This window comes from Trifolium pratense, linkage group LG7 (genome assembly GCF_020283565.1).
Source record: "Trifolium pratense cultivar HEN17-A07 linkage group LG7, ARS_RC_1.1, whole genome shotgun sequence".
Classification (NCBI taxonomy): Eukaryota; Viridiplantae; Streptophyta; class Magnoliopsida; order Fabales; family Fabaceae; genus Trifolium; species Trifolium pratense.
In genome coordinates, this window is record NC_060065.1 from 22039782 (window position 1) to 22064220 (window position 24439).

Genomic DNA, 24439 nt, shown 5'->3' on the forward strand with positions numbered 1-24439 from the left:
AGTAGGAATCTGACTTTCTTTAAAGTCATCCTCATAGGGTAAAGAAACAACATGTTGTTTTCTATTCCAAAAAGCATTAGGAAGGTCATTACAAACTTCGGTTTGAAATTGACTTTCCAGTTTCCTAATTTGAATTTTAATCTTCTCATCATCAAGTTGATTTTTAATATTGAAAATATTAATTTCTTCTTTAAGGAAACATATTTGTTTTTCTTTTTTCTTTAAAAGTAAATCTCTTACCTCATTAAGCATTCTAGTTTGAGGGTCAGAAATAAAATCAAAAGTAATTTTTCGGTTTTCCAAAATAGTTGTGATGCCCTTTTGATCAATCTTAATTATAGGCATTATCATATGTAAAAAAGGAGTACCCAAAATAATCCTATGGGTTAAATCTTTTACCAAAATAAATGGAGTTGGTAAGCAAATATTATCTTTACAAATATAAGTATTATCAAGTTTGAAATTAACTTGAAGTTTACTTCCACCAGCCTGGGTAAGACTTTGGGTAGTTTTGACAAAATATTTTGTAGGGATAATACCCTCCTGAATACAATTAAGATCTGCTCCACTATCAATAAGGGCTACTTCATCTTTTAAAACAAAGATTTTATTAACTATCAAAGTAATTTTAGTAAACCATTTTTGAGAAGTAACTCTTTGAATAATATTCAAATAGCCTTCAGAGTGATAAGAGGGATTTTTTATTAAATCACTATTATTTATTAGAATATTATTATTTTCTAAAATACTAACCTTATGATTAAGGATATCATTATTATTTTTTATCTGAATAATCTCGGATTTTAACTGATTAACTTCTCTTTTTAAATCTGTTATTGAAACCGGAGTTTCTTTAATATTAACCTGTTGAAATCTAGATAAGACTTCACTGAGCTGGTAGGGAGCTTCACTAATCATGGGAGATTTTTCCCTGGAATTTTCCTTAATCAGAAATTCAATCATTTTCCTTTTCAGATTATTATCTGAAATAGACTCTAAGACTTTTAAAGCTTGATCTTGTTCTGAGGTAAGAACATTTAATCCATTCATGTTAACAATGGATTTCCAGTAATCTAACTCATTACATTGACAATTCTTATTATCTGAATCACTATCTCCAGTGCTTAATTCTTCATTTTCTTCTGACATATAATCAGATTCCTCATTAATTTCTGACATATAATCATATTCTTCAGACTCATGATCTGAGTTTAGTAATAAAACCTTTTGTAAATGATTCCTAAGATCCTCATCCTCAATATTATTGAGAGCTTTCTTAGTCAAACATTCGTTAGCATAATGGCCAACTTTTCCGCACTTATGACAAGTGATACCTAATTTCTTGGCTTTTCTCTTCCTCTTAGGGTAAGATTTATAAGGTTTGTTGTCTATCTCCTTTTTGTATTTATGCCCTTTTTTTCTAAAAGGTTTAGTATAACCCTTATTTTTTTCTAGGGTTTCTGTATTCCTTGCCTAATTTCATTCTCTTCCTTTCTTTAGAAGGAGGTGTCCCTAAGTCAAAAGCAAATTGTTCACAAAACTCTCCTAATTGGTGTTTCTCTGTAAGACGTTGTTTTTTCAACTGGTTTTTGAGTTTTATGTCATTACATAAATTTAATCCTTCATTTACACAGGCACTAATAATTTGGCCGTAGGTCAAATCAGAGTAATTTATATTAACTCCGTCATTTTTATTGCGAAGGGACTGCCTTACCTTTTCACTAAATAAGTGAGGTAGACCATCAATAAATTTTGATTTCCAATGAATTGAATTAGGATTAGTTAATTGAAAAACTCTAGACAGGAATGTGTCTTTATACCACCTAAAATGTGTTAAAGATGGATATCTAAGGTTTTGGAGAAGGGTATTTAGCTTCTCAGCTATGGGAATATTGGTTCCAACAAAATGTTGCAGAATAGAGAGACATAGTGTATAAACTGCATCTTCTTCACCAGTCATAGCTGTGGTAGCTAACATAGAACTACTAGATTCTTCTATTTTAATAATTTTTTTATGAGAAAGAATTTCTTTCTTTTGGGCATCACTAAGATAATGATCCCACCATCCTCTGAGTTGACCGACAAAACCCGTAGTAATAAAGGAGGCTATAGAGCTGTCTGAATTACCTTGTTGTTTACAGACAGTGGAATACATAATCATTCTATGTATTATATCAATGATTTGCTTATCATTTAATCCATCTATATTCCATTCATAAATGGATTTTCCAGAATAAGAATTCTGGAAAGTCTCTGTTTCCTCAAAAAGCAAATCTTGAGGAGAAGGTCTTTTATAATAATGCTTATCTAAAGCTCTAGAAGCATAAACAGGATTTATATTAACAGTTTCATTAATATCCTGATTAGCAAACATAGCTGCTAATTGATCAACATCTTTTAAATTAACGGGTTCATCAGATTCTGATAAACTGTTGTCTTTATTAATGACACTCAAACATAATTGTTTAAGCTTTACATCTAATATACTAATAAATTCATCACTATCTTTTTGGATTTTAAATCCTTCTATATTAACAGGAGGTTGTATAATAGGAACATCATTGTGGTCCTTTTCATAATCTTTTCTTTCAGAATTCTGTTTGTATTGCAAAATCTGTTTTTCAAAAAGATTTTTCATATCAACTAATTCTTTTTCAATATATATTAATTGGTCTCCTATACAATTTAAAAAACTATTAGTATAATTTTGGGATTTAATTATCGAATTAAATTCTTGAATAGTGCTAATATTATTATCAGTCTTTTTACTTTGTATAGCTAAATAGGTTGTAGCTTCAACATTCTTTCCCAAACTTAGAGTTTTCTCAGGGGGAAAAGGAGAAATAATATTATTTCCTTCTAAAGTCGTCCAAGATTTAGATTGTAAAACCATAATTTCTTTTTTCATTTTTTCAACAAAAAAATTTGTAAACCATTTTACAAAAGGAATATAATCTTGAGTCTGACTTAAATAAGTATAAAAGTCTTCTTTAAACTGAGCTAATTCCCAGGGTTTAAAAGTCTTAAAATACCATTTTCTAAAATCAGTATATCTTTCATGATAAAACTCATCATTGATGAGTTTTCTCCAAGCACTATTAGGTCTTAGATCCATAAAACCTAATCTTCTTGGAGATGAAAACTCATCTCTGAAGCGGTAGGAGATTTTCTACCTTCAATATTAGATTTTTGGTAAATACCATGTGGAATTTTATTTTCACTTATACAAATATTTTCAACCGTCTCAAATTCTTCTTTAATTCTAGAAGTAGATGCTCTACTAGGAGCAAAATGAGCTGAATAATATTCAGATTCTGAATGTCTCTCAGACAAAGTTCTAGGTATTCTAAAACTTCTTCTAGAGTTAAATTTTATCTCTACATCACCTTTAGTGGTTTGGATGATTTGGTCTATATCCTTATTAAGGACAGGTTCAGGATCTACAACCTGATTTAAGGACCATGACTCAGGGAATGTAATTTCATTCCATCTGATCATTCTATTAGTAGCAATATTTGAGGTTAACAAATTTGTTTGTACTAGCGTTGTAGTTCCTGGAAAACTGATTTGTTTTACCCTAGGATTTAAAGTATTTAATACTTTATAATAAATCCTATAACATACAGCAATAACTTCACTACCTTGTTTAAAATTATAACCATTGGTATGGATGTTTAATTGTAAAGCATCATTGATGTGTTTATCAGTTAAGGATAAACTTAAGTTTGGAGAGACATCAAAATAAACCGGTCCATGACACAGACTAGTTTCAATGACTGCAGCCAAAGATTGTTTAAAATCTTTACATCTATTATCTCTAACATAAGCCATTATACTAGAATTCAAACCTAATAAGGTTAAAGGTTTAAAAGCAATTTGTATTAAACCTATGTGAACAAAATTGTATCCTTTAAAGGATTCTAAATCCTTTTTAGATAATAACTTGATAGTCTGGTGATTACTAGAAACCTGAACTGTCTGTTCCAAAGTTTTAACAGCAAATCTTGCCGATATATCAAATAATCCAAATTTATAAATTTGTTTAGAAGGTACATAAGGAACAATCCATTTATTTAACCTTTCAGCATCCATGGGATATTCCATGAGTTCTTCATTTTTAATATTATTATTATTATTATTTTCTTCCATAAGAAAAATAAAAAGATTAAGATTGGCTATCATGTTATGGTTGATCAAATATTATAACTAAAATCTTATAAATAATATCTTCCTTATGATCTATTATTCAAAGAATCTAACTGCAAAATTTTGTTTTAATACAGTAATGATCTTAAACAAAAATACTCAAGCTCACCAAAGGCACAAAATAACGGCACAACTAGCCTTCAACATGCCACAAAGAGCGAGTAACATTTAAAATCATTCCTGACTAAAATAAAATATTGAAGTTGGATTCGATGGATAATGGTTCATAAGAATTATATTACTTAACAGATTTTAATTAAATATTTAATCTTCCATAACAAAGATTTAGCCAAGAAGGTCCATTACCTGGATTCAAAAAGGCGATGATACCAAAAGTATGGAACAGGTGTCAAAAGATCGGACACAAAATTTAGATTATCAAATCGGTTTATTTAATTAAATATGAATAATATTTTTATTTTTTTTGACATAATAATATTTTTATTATTATAATTAATTATATATGTAAGATAATTACACCTGAATGAAAGGTAAAAGGGCCATAAACTTATTTTAATATTTTATTATAATTATTTTTTTGTGAAATATGAAGTAATATATAGTAAAATTCTCTAACATGTCATTTTATCAACATTAAATTTAATTGCATTGGTTTATTAATTCATTAGTCTATTTAATTATAAATATGATTACTTATTTAAATACATTCATATAAAATATGCATTTGCTATGTAACCCAAAAAAAAAAAAATACAACATAGATTGATTATAGGATTTTCATTATGTATCCTCTCTTAGAGAGTGAGGATCCTACACCAATGATTTTGTATCACACTTTACATACTAGGTTAAAGGGCATGAAAACTCGACGGCTCACTAGGTGAAGTCTTTCAATATGGAAACATGGAAATCTTGGGGCGAAAACCTTGAGTATTGTAATCGTTGATATAGTGAACTTAAGTACTTCTAAGTGAAGAGTAAAAAAAAATTCACTCTATTAAGAGTGGACTTGACTAACTGACCATTGTTTGACCATTTTGGTTTTGAACTAGCTATAAAAATGTTGTGTCGTTTCTCTCCTTATATACCATTTTTATTTTAGTTCTATTTATGTTTTTTATTATTTAACTTCAACTCTATTGTACGTATGTTAATATGAAGTTAAATAATTTGATAAAAGAAATAATTTTTAATTGTGTTTAAAAAGATTTCAAAAAGTATTAAAACAAAAAATTAACAAAATTCAAATCTTCTTTCTTATATTTTGCACTAACTAAATTTTCCAAGTTAACCTTTGGAAAATTACTCGACATTTTTCATTTTATTACATTGGTTTGCAGCTTATAATAAATAAACCTCCATACTAATTATTTAATCAGGTTGCACGGATACACTGATTTGAGATTTAGCAGTTGGGTTTCACTCTTCTCTGCTCCATATTATATCATCGAAAATAAATTAGGTTACCCAATCTCATGGAGTATATACGTGGAATTAATTCATAAAGGATTTGACAAGTATTTTGTCCCGCACACTCATGACTTCTTATTTTTTATATTAATTTTTGTTTCTCATATTATGTTCGATCATGAAATTTATATCAGATGACTTGAAGATATATTTATATGTTGGAGTACTTGTTACTATCTTATAAGTTGATTTTATAGATTGAGTTAAATTTAATTCAAAAAAACAAAAATTAAAAAAGTATTAGAAGCTCGTAAAAAAATTGTTGAATCATATGTTCTCAGGTTTCTATCTACAACTCATGTTTACAAATGAGGGCAATATCATCACATTACAAGTGGTTTTATAAGGTTAAGTTAGATCAATCCAATTCTTATAGATTTTTTTTTTGAATTACTTATAGGATTTATTTAAATCCAACACAAAAAATTTAAAATGAGACAATCATAAATATTTGAGGTGTGTGGTACTAAAATATAAATACCTCACTCACCCTTAGTCAGATTCAAACATTAGTTTGCAATGTTGTCTAAATCGTTCTGCTAAATTAAACTCCTATTGTTTATATATATTAAAAAATTCACGGGAGAAAAACATTTTAAATGAGAGTATAACAAGTACTATCATCCAATTTTAATAAACTTTTTGCAAACAATGAAGAGCAACATGCCAAACAACAAAACCCACTATTAGTTTCGGTTATAATGGGTTGGTTTGATTTAGTTTATGGGAGAGAAAAATTTGAATCAATAAAAAATTGTTTTTTTGGTTCGGTTTTTCTCAGGATATATATATATTGTAAGATTACATGGAATTCCAACAAATATAGTGATAAACCTTAGTTTATGTCAATGTTTAGGGACTAAGGGTCCATTTTGATTACACAATTATTCATAAATTTGTATTAGCTATGTTTCTTAAACTCAAAAATAATTTAATTTAAATAGACTTTTAAGTTGAAACTATATTCTTTAAAATTAAGAAATAGTAAAGTAACTCAGATTTTCATACCTTGATACGTTTTGGCACATTTCATTCTTTCACACCTTAATTCTTCTTGTCTTAGTATTTTTTTTGTGTTGCAAAGTTTTTCATTCGAGTTTTGGAAGAACTTAAAATAAAGGTAACTTGCCGGTGAAGAAAAGTCAAGTGAGTGACTCTTTGTCAAATCCTTTGAGCAAAATTTATGCCGTTGAGCGAATTTTATGAGAAGACGAGTTTGATTAAACATTTGACGGGGCGAGTTCAAATAGTTTAGCTCATTTTATTTGTATCCATAAATTAGTGATCCAGTGTTTTATTTTCTTGTTTTTCTTAGTAAAAAAAATGTTATATCTTTTTTCCAAATTGTTGCATAAAAAAGAAAAACTTTTTTTCCCAATTGTTTCTAAAATAATAGTCTTACCATAATTTATTCATTCAATTATTAGAATAATAGTTGGCTATGTAATTACACAATATAATTTAATCATTTAAAAAAATGTCAACCAATTTGCTCCAACAAAAAAAAAATGTCAACCAAATAAATAGACATATGCATCATATCAAATGCTAGTAATTTGTGACGTTCACTTCAAAATAATGGTCAACGATCCATTCATAATTTCAAACTAAATTAAAAAATCATCATTGTAATCACAACTTCCTCCATTTATTAATAGATTTAGGAAGAACCGTAGCCCATATGACAATAACCCCTAAACCTAAACTTGATAATAGGCATGGTAAATCTAAAGCCTATAAACTTTGGTTGTTAAAAAGGACAATTAGATTTGTGAAGGTCATATAATATCAATATCAACTACTTTAAAAATCAATTTCACCATTCTATTTTTATATTTTCAACAAAAAAAAAAAAAACAATTTTACGTAACCAATATATGGCAATGTTATAGTCTAAGAAAGGCTTCAAAACGTGTTCTCTCCAAAATTACTCTTACTAGACATTACCTCTAATCAAGGTGTTAGTATACTTTATATATTAGGTAGGGTTTAATTATCCAAATGAACCCATGCCTCTTGGGAATGCTTTCTTATGGGAAAAGTAACAAAAGGGAAAATATCATTTTCATTCAAAATTAATTATGCGCATTACCATGTTCAAATCTTCCAATGTTTGGTACCTTATCTTGTTAATTTACCATAAGAAGATAAATTTTGTCTTACTAAACGACTTGAATTATTAAAGCAAGTTACATATAAACGGTTGTTCTTGTTCCTCTCCTTGACTTGTTTCAAGGGATGGGAGAGTCCACATTTATGATATGGTTTTCTAAAGGTTGCAATTTGTTATGGCAGGTGAGTTAAGTCTCACATTGTTTAGAAAAGTAGAGGTTGAACAATTTATAAGTGAGAAGATTCAGAAACCTAACACCTTAAGATTTGTATTGTTGTTCTTGAGCCCAATGTGAATGATTCTCCAGTTGTCCCCTCGTGACCCAACACAATTTGATGAATTGTGGATAATTTATCCAACATTTAATAAAAATTTGTTTTTTTATTACAATGGAGAGTAAATTTGTAAATGGAATAAAATTTATTTTGTAGATAAAAATACTTTATATGTTTGTGAAAACTACATGTGTCTACTTTGTATTGGTGTTGGGTAAATTATCCACTCCCCCCGTCTCAAAATAAATGACCTATCTTTGACTTAGTGTATTATTTATATGACCTAATTTGATCTTATTTTTTTTACTAATATATACATGCAAATATTAGCATATGAGATGTTTGATTTGAATCGATGAATATTTTCAAAATATACAATTTTTATAATTTTTAATAATAATAATTAAAGATATTAACGATCAAAGTTGTACATCGACAAACGTAATGGTGGTCAAACAGATCATTTATTTTGGGACAGAGGGGGATACGATTTTTCAAAGACATTGTAAATTAAGTTTCATCTTTAACGAGATATATAGTTCACACTCATAAGAAGTGGATGTTTTCTCTTTAGGCTCCCCATGGTTCTTTTTCCCCCTCTGGATTTTACTTTTTTGCCCTTCAATAAAAACTTCAGTTTCTACAAACCGAATTTTTTTTCCTATTAACCGAATTTTTCCTGAATTTGAACTAGAAAAAACTTCGGTTTTTGCGAACCGAAATTTTTATCAAGAGAAAAATTGGAATATTTTGGATATAAAAAATACATAGGAGGCCTAAAGAGAAAACATCTAACAAGTGTGCTTTTTGTAAGAAGTTAATCTTTAAGGTCCTCTGAATTTCAACCAAGCAATTGGGCTTATTATTATGGACCAACTTTGGAATATTTAATTGAAAATATTTTATAGCTTCTCTTTCCACCTCCCGTATGCTATTCAAAGCTTGCTAATAATATATGATACCCACCATTACAGCAAAATATGTATGAAGTACATAAATATTACATAGTATTGTATGGACCACTTGTTAGTAATATATGATATCCAAAGTGTTATCACTATTTGAGATGCTCTAAGAAAAGTATAGGAAGTCAACGCAAGCATTTAATGCTACTACATTGGTAATACTAAATTGTATTGAAGATAAGAGTATCTTCAATGGTGATACCACTTTAGATGTTATACATTACTAATAAGCGGTCCTTATAATGTCATGTAATATTTATGCAATTTATACATATTTTGCTCCAATGGTGATATCATTTGAGTATCATACATTATTAGCAAGTGGTCTCTCTTATATTTATTTTTTTAACTGAAATTAATGATATTAAATTGATGATATGGTATCTTAAATGAGATATTGTATCATCAATTTTGATACTCTCTATGTCATGTCATGAAACTCCAATGATAAAAAAATTAAGGTACGGATCATTAATCTATGATACTCTCTATGCTACTCTTATTGGAGATGCTCTGAGAGTATATGAAATCACCGTACACAATTAATACAGTCCGATGATATGTCACTGTATTGTTAAATAATCAATCAATTGTATTTAGGATAGCATTATAGAGAAGTCGCGCACGTATTTAATGTAGTTATATGGGGAAGCGACGCATGCATTTATAGGGAAACCGCACAACCATTTAATCAAACTTATAAGAGAAGCATAGAGAATCAACCCAAGAGTCAATGTTAGTTTAGGGTGTGCCTGACATTTTTAATAATCAGGCCAGGCCAGGCCGAAGGCCCCTGTAAGCCACCTGGCCTATTCCCAACCCTAGGTGTGGGAAATATTAAATTGTATTTAATAGATGAGTATATGGACTCAACGCGCGCAATTAATGCAATTTAGTAGTATTTTACTGTATTTAGGAGAGCATTATAGGGAAACAGCACACACATTTAATATAGTTAAATGGGGAATCAACACTTCAATCAGTGTAGTTAAGTGGGCTTATGAGTAGCTAACATTTGAAAATTTTATTGAAGAGAGCATTATAGGTAGGGTTGCTCAAATTATTCAAATAAAAACCGCAAATCGATAAAAAAAACCGATAAATGCAAAAGACTGAATATTTTCGGATGTGTATGAATGTCCTTTTATGAAAACCGCTAGATCAGATCAGATTTCGGATTGATTTTTCAAAACAGATTCAAACCAAACCGTATATATATATATATATATATATATATATATATAGGGGAGGGATCAAAGGATCAAATTACACCGGTGTAACATTTGAGTAATGTTACACAGCTCAATAACGCTTTAACGAATACAAATTTTACAAAATCCACCGTTAGATTGAAAGCTTATATCGTATAGATCATCTATGTTGAATTGTATAAAAATCTAAAATCGTTTGATATGTTTTGAGATAGATCAAGATTAACGGTATTCAATAAAAACGCATAAACCATTAATCTTCATCGGTCTCAATAACATATCAAACGATTTTAGATTTTTGTAAAATTCAACATGGATGATCTATACGATATAAGCTTTCAACCCAACGGTGGATTTTGTAAAATTTGTATTCGTTATAGCGTTATTGAGCGGTGTAACATTACTCAAATATTACACCGGTGTAATTTGATCCCTCCCCTATATATATATATATATATATATATATATATATATATATATATATATATATATATATGGGGAGGGATCAAATTACACCGGTGTAACATTTGAGTAATGTTACACCGCTCAATAACGCTTTAACGAATACAAATTTTACAAAATCCACCGTTGGATTGAAAGCTTATATCGTCTAGATCATCTATGTTAAATTTTATAAAAATCTAAAATCGTTTTATATGTTTTTGAGATAGATCAAGATTAACGGTATTCAATAAAAACGCATAAACCATTAATTTTGATCTATCTAAAAAACATATCAAACGATTTTAAAATTTTGTAAAATTTAACATGGATGATCTATACGATATAAGCTTTCAATCCAACGGTGGATTTTGTAAAATTTGTATTCGTTAAAGCGTTATTGAGCGGTGTAACATTACTCAAATGTTACACCGGTGTAATTTGATCCCTCCCCATATATATATATATATATATATATATATATATATATATATATATATATATATATATATATATATATATATATATATATATATATATATATTGCAATAACATATTTTTTTGTTCATTTTAAATTTTGTTAATACTATTAATTTGTAGGTTGAATTTAATCTATTTTTTACTTTTTTATATGGTTTAAATATAATCGATAACTGTAATTCGAAAATATTAATTTTTGCTATATCATATGTTATATTTTCCATCAAACTTAATATTTATTTCGTCAAAAAAGTCAAATTATTATTTTATAGTGTTTTTATAATATTCATATTTAATAAAAAAATTATAATTTATATTTTGTATATCAAAAAATCGATCCAAATTAAACCGCATAAAATTGTATTAGATCGGCCCGGATTTTTTTATTTGGTCATCCAAGACCGAACCAAAAATAAATTTATTTTTGGATCGGATGAGTTTTTACCACAATTTATCCAAACTGAACCGCGAGCACCCCTAATTATAGGGAAGTAGCATAAACTTTAATGAATTTGAACTAGCGGTTCAGAAATGATTGTCTTAGATTATGATGATGATTCGACTAATAGGAGTTGTGGAAGATGATAGTGAGATGATTTTTTGGTCTTTGTGGGGGAAAAAGTATATGTAAAAATTTAGCACTCCAACGCTCAAGTCGATATTTGAATGAGGTAAAAGAGAATGTAAATTGGAGGCGCGGATATTTCATACCTATAGATTGATGTATGAATGTTTATGTATAGGATAATATAAGGGTCCGTTTGGTGCGCTGGATAGGAAAACAGGATAGTATAAAATTAACCTATCATGTTGAAATCCTTTGTTTGGTGCACCAATAGGAAATGATAAACTTAACCAATTTTTAATCATATCCTGTTGGCTCTTTGTTATTCTGATCCTTATTTTTAGTTGGGTTAGCAACCTGATAGCATAACACTATCACGGCGCGTATTTTCTATTTCTCAAAGGACCTCTTTCGATTCTCACTCTCTGCAAAACTGTCTCCTCTCTCCCACTCTTTTCCATCAACAACATCCCTATCTCCCTGCTCCTGCTCTCAATTTCTATTCGTGTCTACCTTTCAATTTTTCCCCCTAATTTTTTTTTTTTTTTTTGCACTTATGTTCCCAATCGAGGTACTTTTAATTCTTAAATTTGGTGCTTATGTTCCTAATTTATTGATTGGAAAAGGGTAAAATGACATTGTTTGTTTGTTTTCCTAATTACTTGCCATCGTTTTGAGTTTTATCTTCATCGCCCATTGTATATATCTTGCAATATGTGAAACCCCATAAGTGCTAAATTGCCATCGGTGGTAAGAAAGATCTATTTTTTAGTTTTGTTGATACAATAAAAAAGATCTATTTTCTCTCTTCTACCTCAAGTTCTATGATTTTTCAATTTACAAATCGTTCTGGAAACAATTTTTATAGCACAATTTATCAATGTATTATTTTGTGCAATTATATGAAACTATTTTATAAGATTTTTTTTGTGGTATATAAGAATAATTTTGTTACTACATTTATTGTTAATTAAAACAAAAATACAAAAAATAAATAAATAAAAACATTTATCATATTATGTGAAGATCAAGTGTGCACCAAACATATGATATGATAAAATAATGATATCCTCTGTCTTTATCATGTGTGCATCAAACACATGACAGGATATGTGCTTATCATGTCACTATCCTATCATATCCTTATCCAGCTTCTTATCCTATCCTATCCTATCTTTATCTCTATCATATCATGCGCACCAAACGGACCGTAGGGGTTTACAGTATAGTGGGGTCCCCATGTGTAAAAAATCTGCCACATATAACACCTAAATTATCTTTTGTATTGGGAGCACGTTTAAATATTGGGGACGTATAGTCCTTATTTGTGCTCGTGTATTGGTTCTGTCGTCATTTGTGATGGGCCTTGGCGTGTGTTGGGCTTTTAGCCGATCCAAAACAGTTGCCCCCACGAACACAATCACATCGGTTGTTAATACACTTCAACAAGAAATTAAAGAAGAGAAGCAAAAGATAGCTACTCTGCAATCATATTGCTTCCTTTTTTGCATAGTCTTAGAATTTGGGCGTCTGACTCAAGAAAACTAACATGTAAGGTAAGGAGTGCTTCTCTTCTTTAATTTTTTGTTATGTGAACTGAGACCGCGCCAAGCAGAATAAGGCAACCATGAACTTCAACAACGACCAAAAACTATCAGAGCGATAGAACTGGTTAGGAAGTGATGCAGGTGGCTAGTGTCAACCATCGCACCACCCACCGTGGCAGCTACATTTTTTATGAAGAGGGCGGGGCTCCAAAACCTTGTGGCTGTGTAACAAGAGACGGCAGTGATAGAGGCTGTGAGAGGAACGAGAAGTGTTGTGTTGTGTGAACAATGCGGTGGGACAGAGAACAAAGGCAAAGAAATTCTATGGCAACTTTGGAGATCTAGGAAAAGAGGGCTGACGGCGAGAGGGAGAAGAGGGAAACTTACCAAAAACAATAATTAAAAAAAAGAGAGCTTCTACGGTACATCTATCAAATTTTAATGTACCGGTACATTAGATCAAATAATTACTAAATTAATGATTATTTTATGTATCAAAATACTATTTGTCGATTATTGTATTTCATAAATGATGATTTCACATGAAAAAAACATATTTTTATTGTTTTATAAGAGCATTATGATTACATTTTTACATTTTTTCATAAAAAATTCAATAATAACTATTATGAGTGATAAAAAATTAAAAAAACTATCAAATTTAATTTTTTTTACAATTTTGATAAATAGTATTTAGTTATTATAATATTTTAAATAATAGAAAAATGATTTCTTTCCAAAAAATATTCATTTATTTAGTAATTATTTTATCTAATGTGCCGGTACATTGAAATTTGATAGATGTACCATAGAATTTTCCTTAAAAAAAATGGTAATATATTATTGAAAATAATGCGTTCAATGTCTTGAAATTTTTTTAAAAAAATAATCTTTTATACTTAAAACATTTGTTTTTGTTTACTTAATGATTGTCTTAATAAATCACACTTACATGTAAATATTAATATTAATAAATCACACTTACATATTAATAAATGATAAATATTAATAAATCACACTTACATGTAAATTACACGTAAGAAAGTCCAGTCTTGCTAGCCACATTCAAAAGTGTTCAACAAAATTAAAAAACTAAGGAGATTTGAGATTGGGAGGCAGATCAAAGACTTCACTAACGTAGGACATAATTTATTTTGCCATTAAAAAAAAAGGACATAATTTATTTTTATTTCTATTTTTTTTTTCAAAAATATTAGTGACTACACAAGCAAGAGTGGAGAAGCAGAGAATTTCAAATTCAAACTCAAACTCAAACGTACTAACCTAGTGTCATTTTACATATCAACATCTTCGCAATTATCAGCCTGACTTATACTTACAAACAAGTACATATAATTTTATTGGTCCATATATCCCAATATTTTAACGTAGAAAAAAATATAAAAAACACAATTGTTATTAAAAAAAAATCACTTATATCTGCAGAGATCTATGTCCGTCAATATTCGAATATTTGCCCCTAAACTCAATCCAATAAAAAAACAAATGCAACTTGATATAAATAATCTATAGTACTGCCTTAGTAAAATGGGCAAAGGGCGGGTACCATATAATTTAGTGTCATCTGTCCACATAAAACGGTAACATCACATGCATTAATCAAACATGTGCATTATTTAATTCAAAATTTCACATAATCACTATACTCATTACTACTCCCTCCGGTCCTTTTTATAAGGAACACTTAGGACAAAAAATTTGGTCCTTTTTATAAGAAACTTTGACCAATTTTCAAATGTTTTAAATGTTCAATTTCACTTATGCCCTTATTTATTATGAGAGAGAATTTAAAAATAAGTAAATTAGTTGAATAAAGAGTAATTAAATAAGAGTATACATGGAATAAATTAAAATTTATAAGAGTATTAAATGAAAATAACTATGTTAAATGTGCTTCATTGGTCTGTGTGATTTTTTCAAAGTGTTCCTTATAATAAGGACCGGAGGGAGTATTAGTATATGTTATCTATTTAGTTCAAATTTAGAGCAAATACATGAGTTTAATGTCTATGTACTGACGTACTGTCAGTGTAAAGTTATTTTACACCTGCATTTATGATGTGTTGATACATCATATAATGAATGTCACACATAATGTTTTTATAACATACTGTGATTCCACCAAATTCATCGTCAATCCAAACATACACATATTTTATAAATAAATAAATAAATGCATTATTTAACAACAAAGACAACAAAATATGCAGCAACTTCAATAAAAAATACTTCAAAGAAAATATTAAACAGAAATTACCAGCAGCACCATAACAATTCAAACCAATTTTCCCATTGACAAAAACTACTAAATCTGATTAAGCATGAAAGCAATTCAGCAGAAGTTAATTTCAGCTTAAACCTACAAATTACAGATATACTATGAAGTTCAAAAGCCAAAACATAAAATCCTAAGACATAATAATAGATCAACAAAATCTACTGTCTTCAGAAGAAGATAATGGATTATGCATCTAACCAGAAATCAAAATCTGTAGCTGATATTTTGTGAATCTCCAATCTGCACTGTCCTTTCTTGAGGATTCGAACTTCAAAGCATGCAATCAGTTCTTGCAGGCAGCCTCCTGAAGAAATTAAGCGGCACCGATGGAAGCTTATGACGAAACCTCGGGTGTCTTAGCACATAAATTCCAGACAGAAGGGCCACAACTTGGAATGGAGTTACATAAAGTACAGAAGCAGCAATAAAACAGAAAATCACGAACAATGCCGTAGCTCTCGGATCACGCCAGCTCAGCAAAGACTGCAACCTTTCCCCTTGAGTAGCCAAGTCACCAACCACAGTTTGTATCCGACCAGCTATGCTTCTAAGCCGATCATATCTCATCCGAACAATGTCAGAAGGCCGCGAAGTCGGGAATGTGTCGAATTCTTCATCGAGTTCATCAGGATGCGCCGAATCAGCATGAGAGAGCCGAGTGTCCATGTTAGGAGGGTGTCTTGGCCTCCATCTATAGTGCCAAATTCCAATCAGGAAGAGGTAAAGGAAAACTGTTGGTAAGATAAGTTCAGGGTACATGACCAGTATTATAAACAAGATATGAATCAGAACAGTTGTAATTGGATTTTTCCAATTGCATATCTGATCAAACCATTTTCCGACAGCAATTAGTCCACTCAATACTCCCATGATTCGGAAGAAATTAGCTTTGCTTCTTCTCATACTCCACATATGGGAACCGACGTCGAGCATGTACTCGACTACCTCCTTTCTCAGCGGCGGCTCAGCACGACTCAGCCTCATTGAAACTATCTGAGTAGCTTGATGCCTCAAACTGTCAAGCTGGCTAACAGTCAACGGGTGTATATAATGCATCTTTGGCAACAACGGCAGTGAATACATATGCATCATATTGAGCAAAGAAGAACAAGTGAACCTCACAGCCAGTTGAATTTCACCCATTTTCTTCACACCATTAGGGTGAAGAACTAGAAGTGGATAGGAATGTGTATACACCCGATCAGTCTCGAGTGTCGAGAGACGAATCCTTACCTTACCGATTCTTGAATCTTTTGCCCCTCCAGCCTTTTCAGGACCATGCAAATGACAATTATCAAATACACCAATTGTTATGACAGTGCAAGGATCAAAAACCTCCCAAGTATATTGCTCATTCCACCTCGGCATAAAGCTATCAATGATTGTCCTTGTTCGGATCCACTTCTGTCCGTATTTCGCTACACAATAGGCATCTGTAGTCCCCCTCCCGTCTTTATTTTTCATTGGCATCAAACCCTGTGCACTCAATATCCCCACTTCAAGAACACCGATTCCAGATTTCCAAAGCTGTTTCGCCGTTGGTCGAAGATCGCTGCTGTAGTGAGTTGATTCGTCCAAAACATGATAACCACCTTCTAGACAGACTCTCATATGAATCCTACTTGCAAATTTGATTTCTTTCTTCTTTTCGCCTTCTACAATAATATGTTTTTCAAGATTAAACCACCTAGTATTCACCGGTTTGTGATCTAGTCTCCGATCCATAAACTGCAAAGGAATTGCACACCTCCCCAGTACTTCTTCCTTGTTCGGAGCAACTCTGTCTTCCACACTCAAAATCAGCGGCTCCTCGAACGGTTCTGCAGCAACAAACATCAGATCCTCGTTCCATAATGGATTGATAGTCCTGCTCTGAGAGATTCTAGTCCTCAATGCCTGATTCCCCAAAATAGCCTTCACGAAAACTTCCGGATATCTACCCTTATCAGTTGGCTGCAAGTCCTGTGCTTCTATCACATTGACCCTCAAATACCAAAGCTTAGGAGACAAATAAACTTTCGACCTAATATTTGCAAGAGCATCGACCCCACTAACAGTCGCGGCATCCGAGTGCCAAGCTTCGGGAAATGCTTCATCAGCCTGTGTACCCATCCAAACAGCCAGCATCAGTTCTCCCTTAACCTTATCACCCTTTCTATCCTCCAACCTATACCATTGCGGAGCCAACGGACTATCCGGGGGAACCCGTTTCGGGACCTCATTCAAATCAAACCACACACGACCAATGAAGTCATCCTTCACAACATCCTTATCTTTCACAGTAACCTCCAACATCGAGGCCTGAAGCCGGTCCTTTGAGAAAGCAAAAACCTGATTCCATTCAGGATTGGTTTTCTTCTCGAAATGCCGAGTGGTTCCTTTATAGTTCCCGAGCTTAACTTCGGCATAAGGATCACAACTGCCAGTTACATCCTTTGAAGGCAAATCCTTAGCCTTAACAACCCTCACATAAAGGTATTGCATTTGCTCAACCAGGTCATAGGTGCTGGTTAGTTTGTCACCAGAGATTTTTCCCCCTCCAAGATGGGGTTTGGTCTCTTTCAACAGAAAATCTTCGGGTGGTGGCCTCTGCATTTTCTTTGTTCAAACAAAGACAAACCAAATTCCAGAAAAACCAAGATGTTGCTGTACAAGTCAACAACTTCAGAACCTAAAAAACAATAATAAAACAGTCACACAACTGTTACATGTTACCAAATCAAGGCCCCTAAGAATTCAGGAAAATTAATAAACTATGAAATACCGAGACAAACACCAGACACAACATTAACACGTAAATATCGATAATAATTTAAGAAAAAATGATTAAATGTAACTGCATGTCTCAGTATCGTGTCGGTGTCAGAGACACCAGACAAGACAAGCTTCAATCTGACGTGTCACTGCTACATAAGTAAATAAATTACTCTAACAAATGAAAATACAATTCGACAAAAAAAAATGAAAACACAACTCCAAAAAAATAAAAAATACAAATAAGGAAAAACAGCTTAAACTAAAAAAATGGTTAATTAATAGTGTGATAAAAGCTTAAACATGATAAAAAGTAATGACAAACCTAGATCTCTGATTTCACAAGGCGTAAATGTTGGAGAAAACCAAAAGCTTTCTTTAAAGCCACAAGATCTGATTGTTCAACCTGCAAGTAATATAGAAAAACAAAAACAAAAATTAAAAACATATGAACAAAATATACAAGTATAATGCAGCACAAGATATAATAAATAATTGCCTCAAAAAAAATGAAAAAATAAAATATAAAATGTAGTAACATTTCAAAGGTTGAAACTTTCTGCATTCTGAAACTACCCAATGAGTAAACGAAAGTAGAAAACTTGGATTATTTGTAGATTAGTGATCTTGTAACTTCATCTAAATTTCCCAGAAATATTGGCTAAAAACAGAAAATAAAAATAAAAATGCAAACTTTGCGTACCAAACACTATCATCACTTGTCACACCAAACACACACACATAAGAAATCCAAATCTTTACGCAACTATGCATGTACAAAAAATAAAAATAAAAAAGTAAAAATAGTAGAAAAAGAGAGTTTTTTTTTCTTATGTATAATAATAGAAAAAGGGTAGTAATGTTGAAGAAGTGAAAATGGTGAATGAATGAAGAAAGATGAGAAGAAGGGTTTACCTTGTCAGAATGAAGAAGTTCTTTTGAAGCGTGAGAGATTTTTTTGGAAAGAAAAGCAGAAAAAACAATGGAGCTGAAATGAGATGAGAGAGAGAGGAGCAGAAAAAGTGAAGAAGAATAGAGAGAGAGAGAGAGAGAGAGAGAGAGAGAGAGAGAAAATAAAGAACTCTTCTCGGCTCTTGCAACTGACAAGATGTTACTAGTACATTGTGGACTACTTTTCATTTAAATATTAGTAATTAAATCAATTTTTTAATTTTCTATATTTCATGAGATATTTTAAAAACAAACTTATAAAAATAAAATTATGATAAGATTATCTCGTAAAGTTAACTCAGTTAGTAGGAATATTACATTATATATGTTAATTCGGGATTCGAACTTCAATCATCCCACTTATTCACCATAATAAAGTTGAAATTTCTAGTCATTATACGAGTACTTAACAAAAAATTATGATAAGATTTATGAGATGCACGTATAAAAAGGTATTACATCGTTAATTTATAACAAATTATCTATAATAATTTTCGGTGTATTATGCCAACAAACTTGTTTTATAAAAATAAAATTTATTAAAAGTAAAAAATATATATATTATTTTAAAAAAGACATAACTAAATATAATCGAATTTAGTTAAACATTTTAATAATTTTTATTTTAGTTAATTATATTTATGCTATACAAATTTTAATATTTATCATGTGTTTTTTGAAGGATAATCTCAAAAAAAATTATATCAATTATCAATAAATTTAATACTATTACGATTAATTTTTTTGATTTACACAAAGAGTTGTTTGAATATGAAATATAACGGTCATTGTGACATGGTGAATTCTACCTCATAAATAAAATATTAGCAAAACAATGCAAAAGGTCAAATGTATATGGTCTGAATTTTGGACCAAATAATACCCTTAACTTTTTGCCATTAAAAAAAAAACCTCAAATTTTGAAAATCATATTACAAATGTGTTCAATTAATTTGGAGGAAAATTTGCTTATACATACTACATTCTAATATCCATCTTAAAAAAATGAAATTTTAGCTGCTGGTTTACTTTAAAAAAATTAATCAAATAAAATGTCATAATTTTTAAAAGCATTATTACATTTATTCATTTATATACAATTTCCCATCTTGAAGAGTACTCCTACCTTAATAAATTTAATTATAAAAAATTGTTTCATGGTAAAAGAAAATGAAAAGAAAAAGTGTAGTACATGTGTGGTTGATTTGTCTGGTTATGTGGGGTAGGGATCTCATGAATCTATGCAAAATATACAGAGAAGCTCCTTTTTTCTTTGCTTTATTGAACAGTGTATCTGCACCACTATAGCGTAGCATTGTTGTACAAAGGTTCGTGTAGGGTGTGTTTCGACTTTGGTCCCATAATAATAACTTGTCAAAACCTTACACGTCAGACACACCCTTGTGTTGTGCGTTTGTTTTTTTTCATCTTGCATTGGGAAAAAGGAAACATGAGTTGGAATAAATATTTGTATGACTTTGTTGCTTTAAGTTTTCTTTGAATTAAACGAGAAAATAAATTAAAAGTTGACTAAATAATTTACTTTGAATTCAGTTTTTTTTTAACGATGATTGATCTTCGTCGGAAAATTTATGAGATATATATAAGATGATTTCTCCTCTGTCAACTAGTTTTCTTCATACGAATATATAAGTCAAGAATCGAACATCTGACCACGTGCTTTGAATTCAACTTTCTTTGAATAAAAAAATTTGCTTTTGTTTTTTAACATAACTCTTTATTTAAATATGTAAATATTTTTTTCATTTAAGTAAAAAGATTATTTTTATCTTATTTATAAAAAAAACAATTATTTTTATCTTTCTATAAAAAAAACATTTTTATCTATTTTTAATTCAAATAAAAGATTATAAAACATAAATTTATTTCTATCTTTTTTTTTCAACATAATCATCTTTTATCCTATTTTATTTGGGTTAAAAAAAATTATTTTTAAAAATATATCAAACTTTGATTTTAGTTCCTAAAAATAAAAAGAGTAAATTACACCCTTCTCCCTTGAGAAATGCTTAGTACTATCAATATAAAATAACAATTTTTCAAATAAGTAATAATAATTAAAAAAATTATACTAACAAATAAAAACAAATATTAGCATATAAAATGTTGCTGGATTATTTTCGATAAATACTTTTAAAATATCAACTTTTTATATTTTGTTACTAATAAATAATTAAAAATATATTGTAAAAAAATAATTAAAAATATTAATAGTCAAAATTAAACATCGACATGTATGAAACACTTAACTCAACTCGGTCACTTAATATGGGATTGAAGGAGTAGCTATTTTGTTCAAAATGACATCGCTGGGCACCAAAGATGTGGGGGTTTAAATAGAAATAATAAATATGGATACAAAATTATCCAATTGTTATTCTTATTGGATTTTTTTCTTTATAATCGGTGATGGATTTAAAGCCCAATAATATTCCTACTCACTGACACTCGAAATTTCGAAAATTTCTCATCCCATCCACTCACTTTTTCCAAATTTGAACTAAAAAAAATCGGAAAACGCGTTCCGAATTTTTTGACCAAGGGCAAAAATGGAAAAACAGGGAGTAGGTGAGAAAGTGAGTGGGTGGGATGAGAAATTTTCGAAATTCCCACTAAGTCATAGACCCACTTCGCACAAAATTAATTTTTCCATTCTCAAATAAATCAAACCAACGCAAATAAAATAACAATTTTTTAAATAAGTAATAATAATTAAAAATAATGCCATTTAAAACAATATCATCAAAAAATGATATTATTTAAAACTAACATATTACTTTTCTCGATAGATAGAATTTAACAAATTTCATAGATTAAATATTCAAATAGAATTTCCACAAAGCATTTAACACAAATAAAAATATTTTAAATACATAAATAAAAGTGAGATTAACAACTTAATCCACGAGTCTACGCTAATCTAAAATTAAGGGTCTTACAATTATTGACACATCTCGGGCACATGAGTCGATTGGCTCTCGCGAAAGATTATTGTACTAACTCATCACCCCCTTCCTTAGTGTTGTTAGAAACAACCTACACTTCACAGCTCGTTGCACCCCATCTATGGTCGACTGTAGCCTCATTGATCTCGATGTGCTCATCTGAAACTGTTGTCTTATCATATGATTCCCTTGATGGCGACTTCTCCAAGTATGTGGAGAGACGAACCATTTAGATCTTGCAAAAAAGTGATTCCCAAGATGCCCTTCCACGTGCAAGATGAGCGCATTTCCTTGAAAGTTCTACCAATTATAGTGCTTTACAGACTGAATTAGGTTCTGTAGGATGTCTTCAATTCCTACCTGTGAAGCTAACGTTGCAACTGTATGCACCAGCGGTGGCCTTGCCAAACGAGGAGTTCCAACTGACAAAGGCGAAACGGGCCTTCCATCTTCAGGATTGTTGCTATAGTCGACGCTCTTAGGACGGTTCTACTCATTAGTAGCCATTGTTTTCTATTATTTGAATTTTTGAGTTAAGTTTTGATATTTTGAAATGAAAAGATAGGAAAAACTTGGTGGCGTCTTAGGTGAGGGAGAAATTAAGTCTCTCACTAGTGGAAATCTAAGGATTATCACACATAATCTTTCCTGTAACACCCCTTTTTCGGCGTTTGAGAAAAGGGTATCACTTTATAATATACTGAAATTATCTTCTTTTTTTTTCTTTATAGCTATTTTATAAAACTATTTAATACTTGTAAAGGCTTCACCAATTTAATTCTAAGACTTGTATCTAGAAGTGTAATTCATCATGCTCTTGACATAAAAATTTACACTTAGTATATAGAGTATATTACTTTGTTCAATTCTGATAATTAGTAGAAAGCCACCTATTTTAAATGGATGTGAGAGAAAGAGAACTTGAGTAATTAAAAATAAAAAAATTAAGAAAGAGAAATTTAAAGGAACTCGCAAGAGACCGTACACGCGCTTTTTTTTGTAGTGTTAAAACAATCTTTTAGTATTCCTCTTTCTTCATATTACCAAATATTGGTACTGTAGCATACTTCAACTTCTCTGCAACACTGAAACATACACTTAAGCATTGTTTTTTTTTGGAAGCTTACTTGTTTTCAAGTGTCACCGCCATTATAGCATACTTTTTCTCAACACTGTAGCATACTTTTTTTCAATTATCGCCATCATTATTTGTTCGGAAGTTTAAAAGGTTCCTGCTTGTTTTTCTTCATACTTTTTTTATTGTGATAAAAGGTTTCATGTCATTAGTTTATGTTTGGAAGTTCTTGTTATACATGAGACCCATTATTATTTATTTTTCCTTAAACAGTGTCCCGGGCACTGTTTAGCAGCACTCTAAGTAGAATACCATCACATTCATAAGGCTAATAACCCTTCTACATTTATGACTTTAATAAGTCCATGAACTTACAATATCAATTACTTCCTAACATGCATACCATACTCAATAATATTATACAACCCTTTAGTCTAGGGATCATTATTTTCAAGAGTCATCGCAGCTACTATTTTACAAAGATGAGATAAATATTATGAGACTTATTTAGTTTAAGTTAGGAACAAACTAGCTTAGACTTCTTAGACCACTTTAGGTATTTTCAAAAGGAGAGTTTTTAAGGGCAATATATTACAAATAACTAATTTAGACACCCTTAAAACTCTAGTCCACGTTAGGTAGTCATGCGCCTAGAGATGGTCGTTTGGGCGGAATTCTCCTTCCTCCCAATGAAGATAAGGATCTTCTTCTGAATCCTCTTCTTCAGACATAAAGTTCATTTCATTATCATCTTCGACCACTTCGTCGGAAACGACAATCGGCACTTCATTTTGAGGAACCAAGGGTTGTTGAGGTGCTGCTACATTAAGTGGATTGACTCCTATTTGTGCAAGTGGAGTGTTACCAAACATATGACGTAACGATAAGTATAACCTTTCAAGCGGTAAATGTTGTTCTAATGTCTCGCGAACTAATGACACATTGTATCATGTAGCCATACTAACTAGTCCATTGAAGATTAAGGATCTGTTTACACCGTCAATCTCCCATGGATCATGTTGAAAAGTGATGAAAATTTCTAGAAAATACTTGTATTTACATTGTAAAGCTAGAACTTTCTAGACATTGTAATATCTAGTAATGTATATAATTATCTAGAATCATCTAACAATTATTAAAATAAACAAATCACCATGCCA

At 30.5% G+C, this 24439-nt stretch overlaps 1 protein-coding gene across 2 annotated transcripts; it reads right to left on the minus strand.

Moving 5' to 3' along the window:
- Window positions 1–15448: 15448 nt before the first annotated feature.
- Window positions 15449–19408, minus strand: LOC123898087 (FT-interacting protein 3). Of its 2 annotated transcripts, none has more exons than XM_045948951.1 (3): window positions 19203–19408; window positions 18613–18693; window positions 15449–18204 (listed from the first exon to the last, which is right to left on the minus strand). In XM_045948951.1, exon 3 carries the CDS (start codon window positions 18126–18128, stop codon window positions 15804–15806), a length of 2325 nt encoding a protein of 774 aa, XP_045804907.1. In that variant the 5' UTR covers window positions 18129–18204; window positions 18613–18693; window positions 19203–19408; the 3' UTR covers window positions 15449–15803. The 2 variants fall into 2 exon arrangements, with proteins under 2 accessions (XP_045804907.1, XP_045804908.1); XM_045948952.1 differs by lacking the exon at window positions 19203–19408 and adding an exon at window positions 18991–19143.
- Between the last annotated feature and the right edge of the window lie 5031 nt (window positions 19409–24439).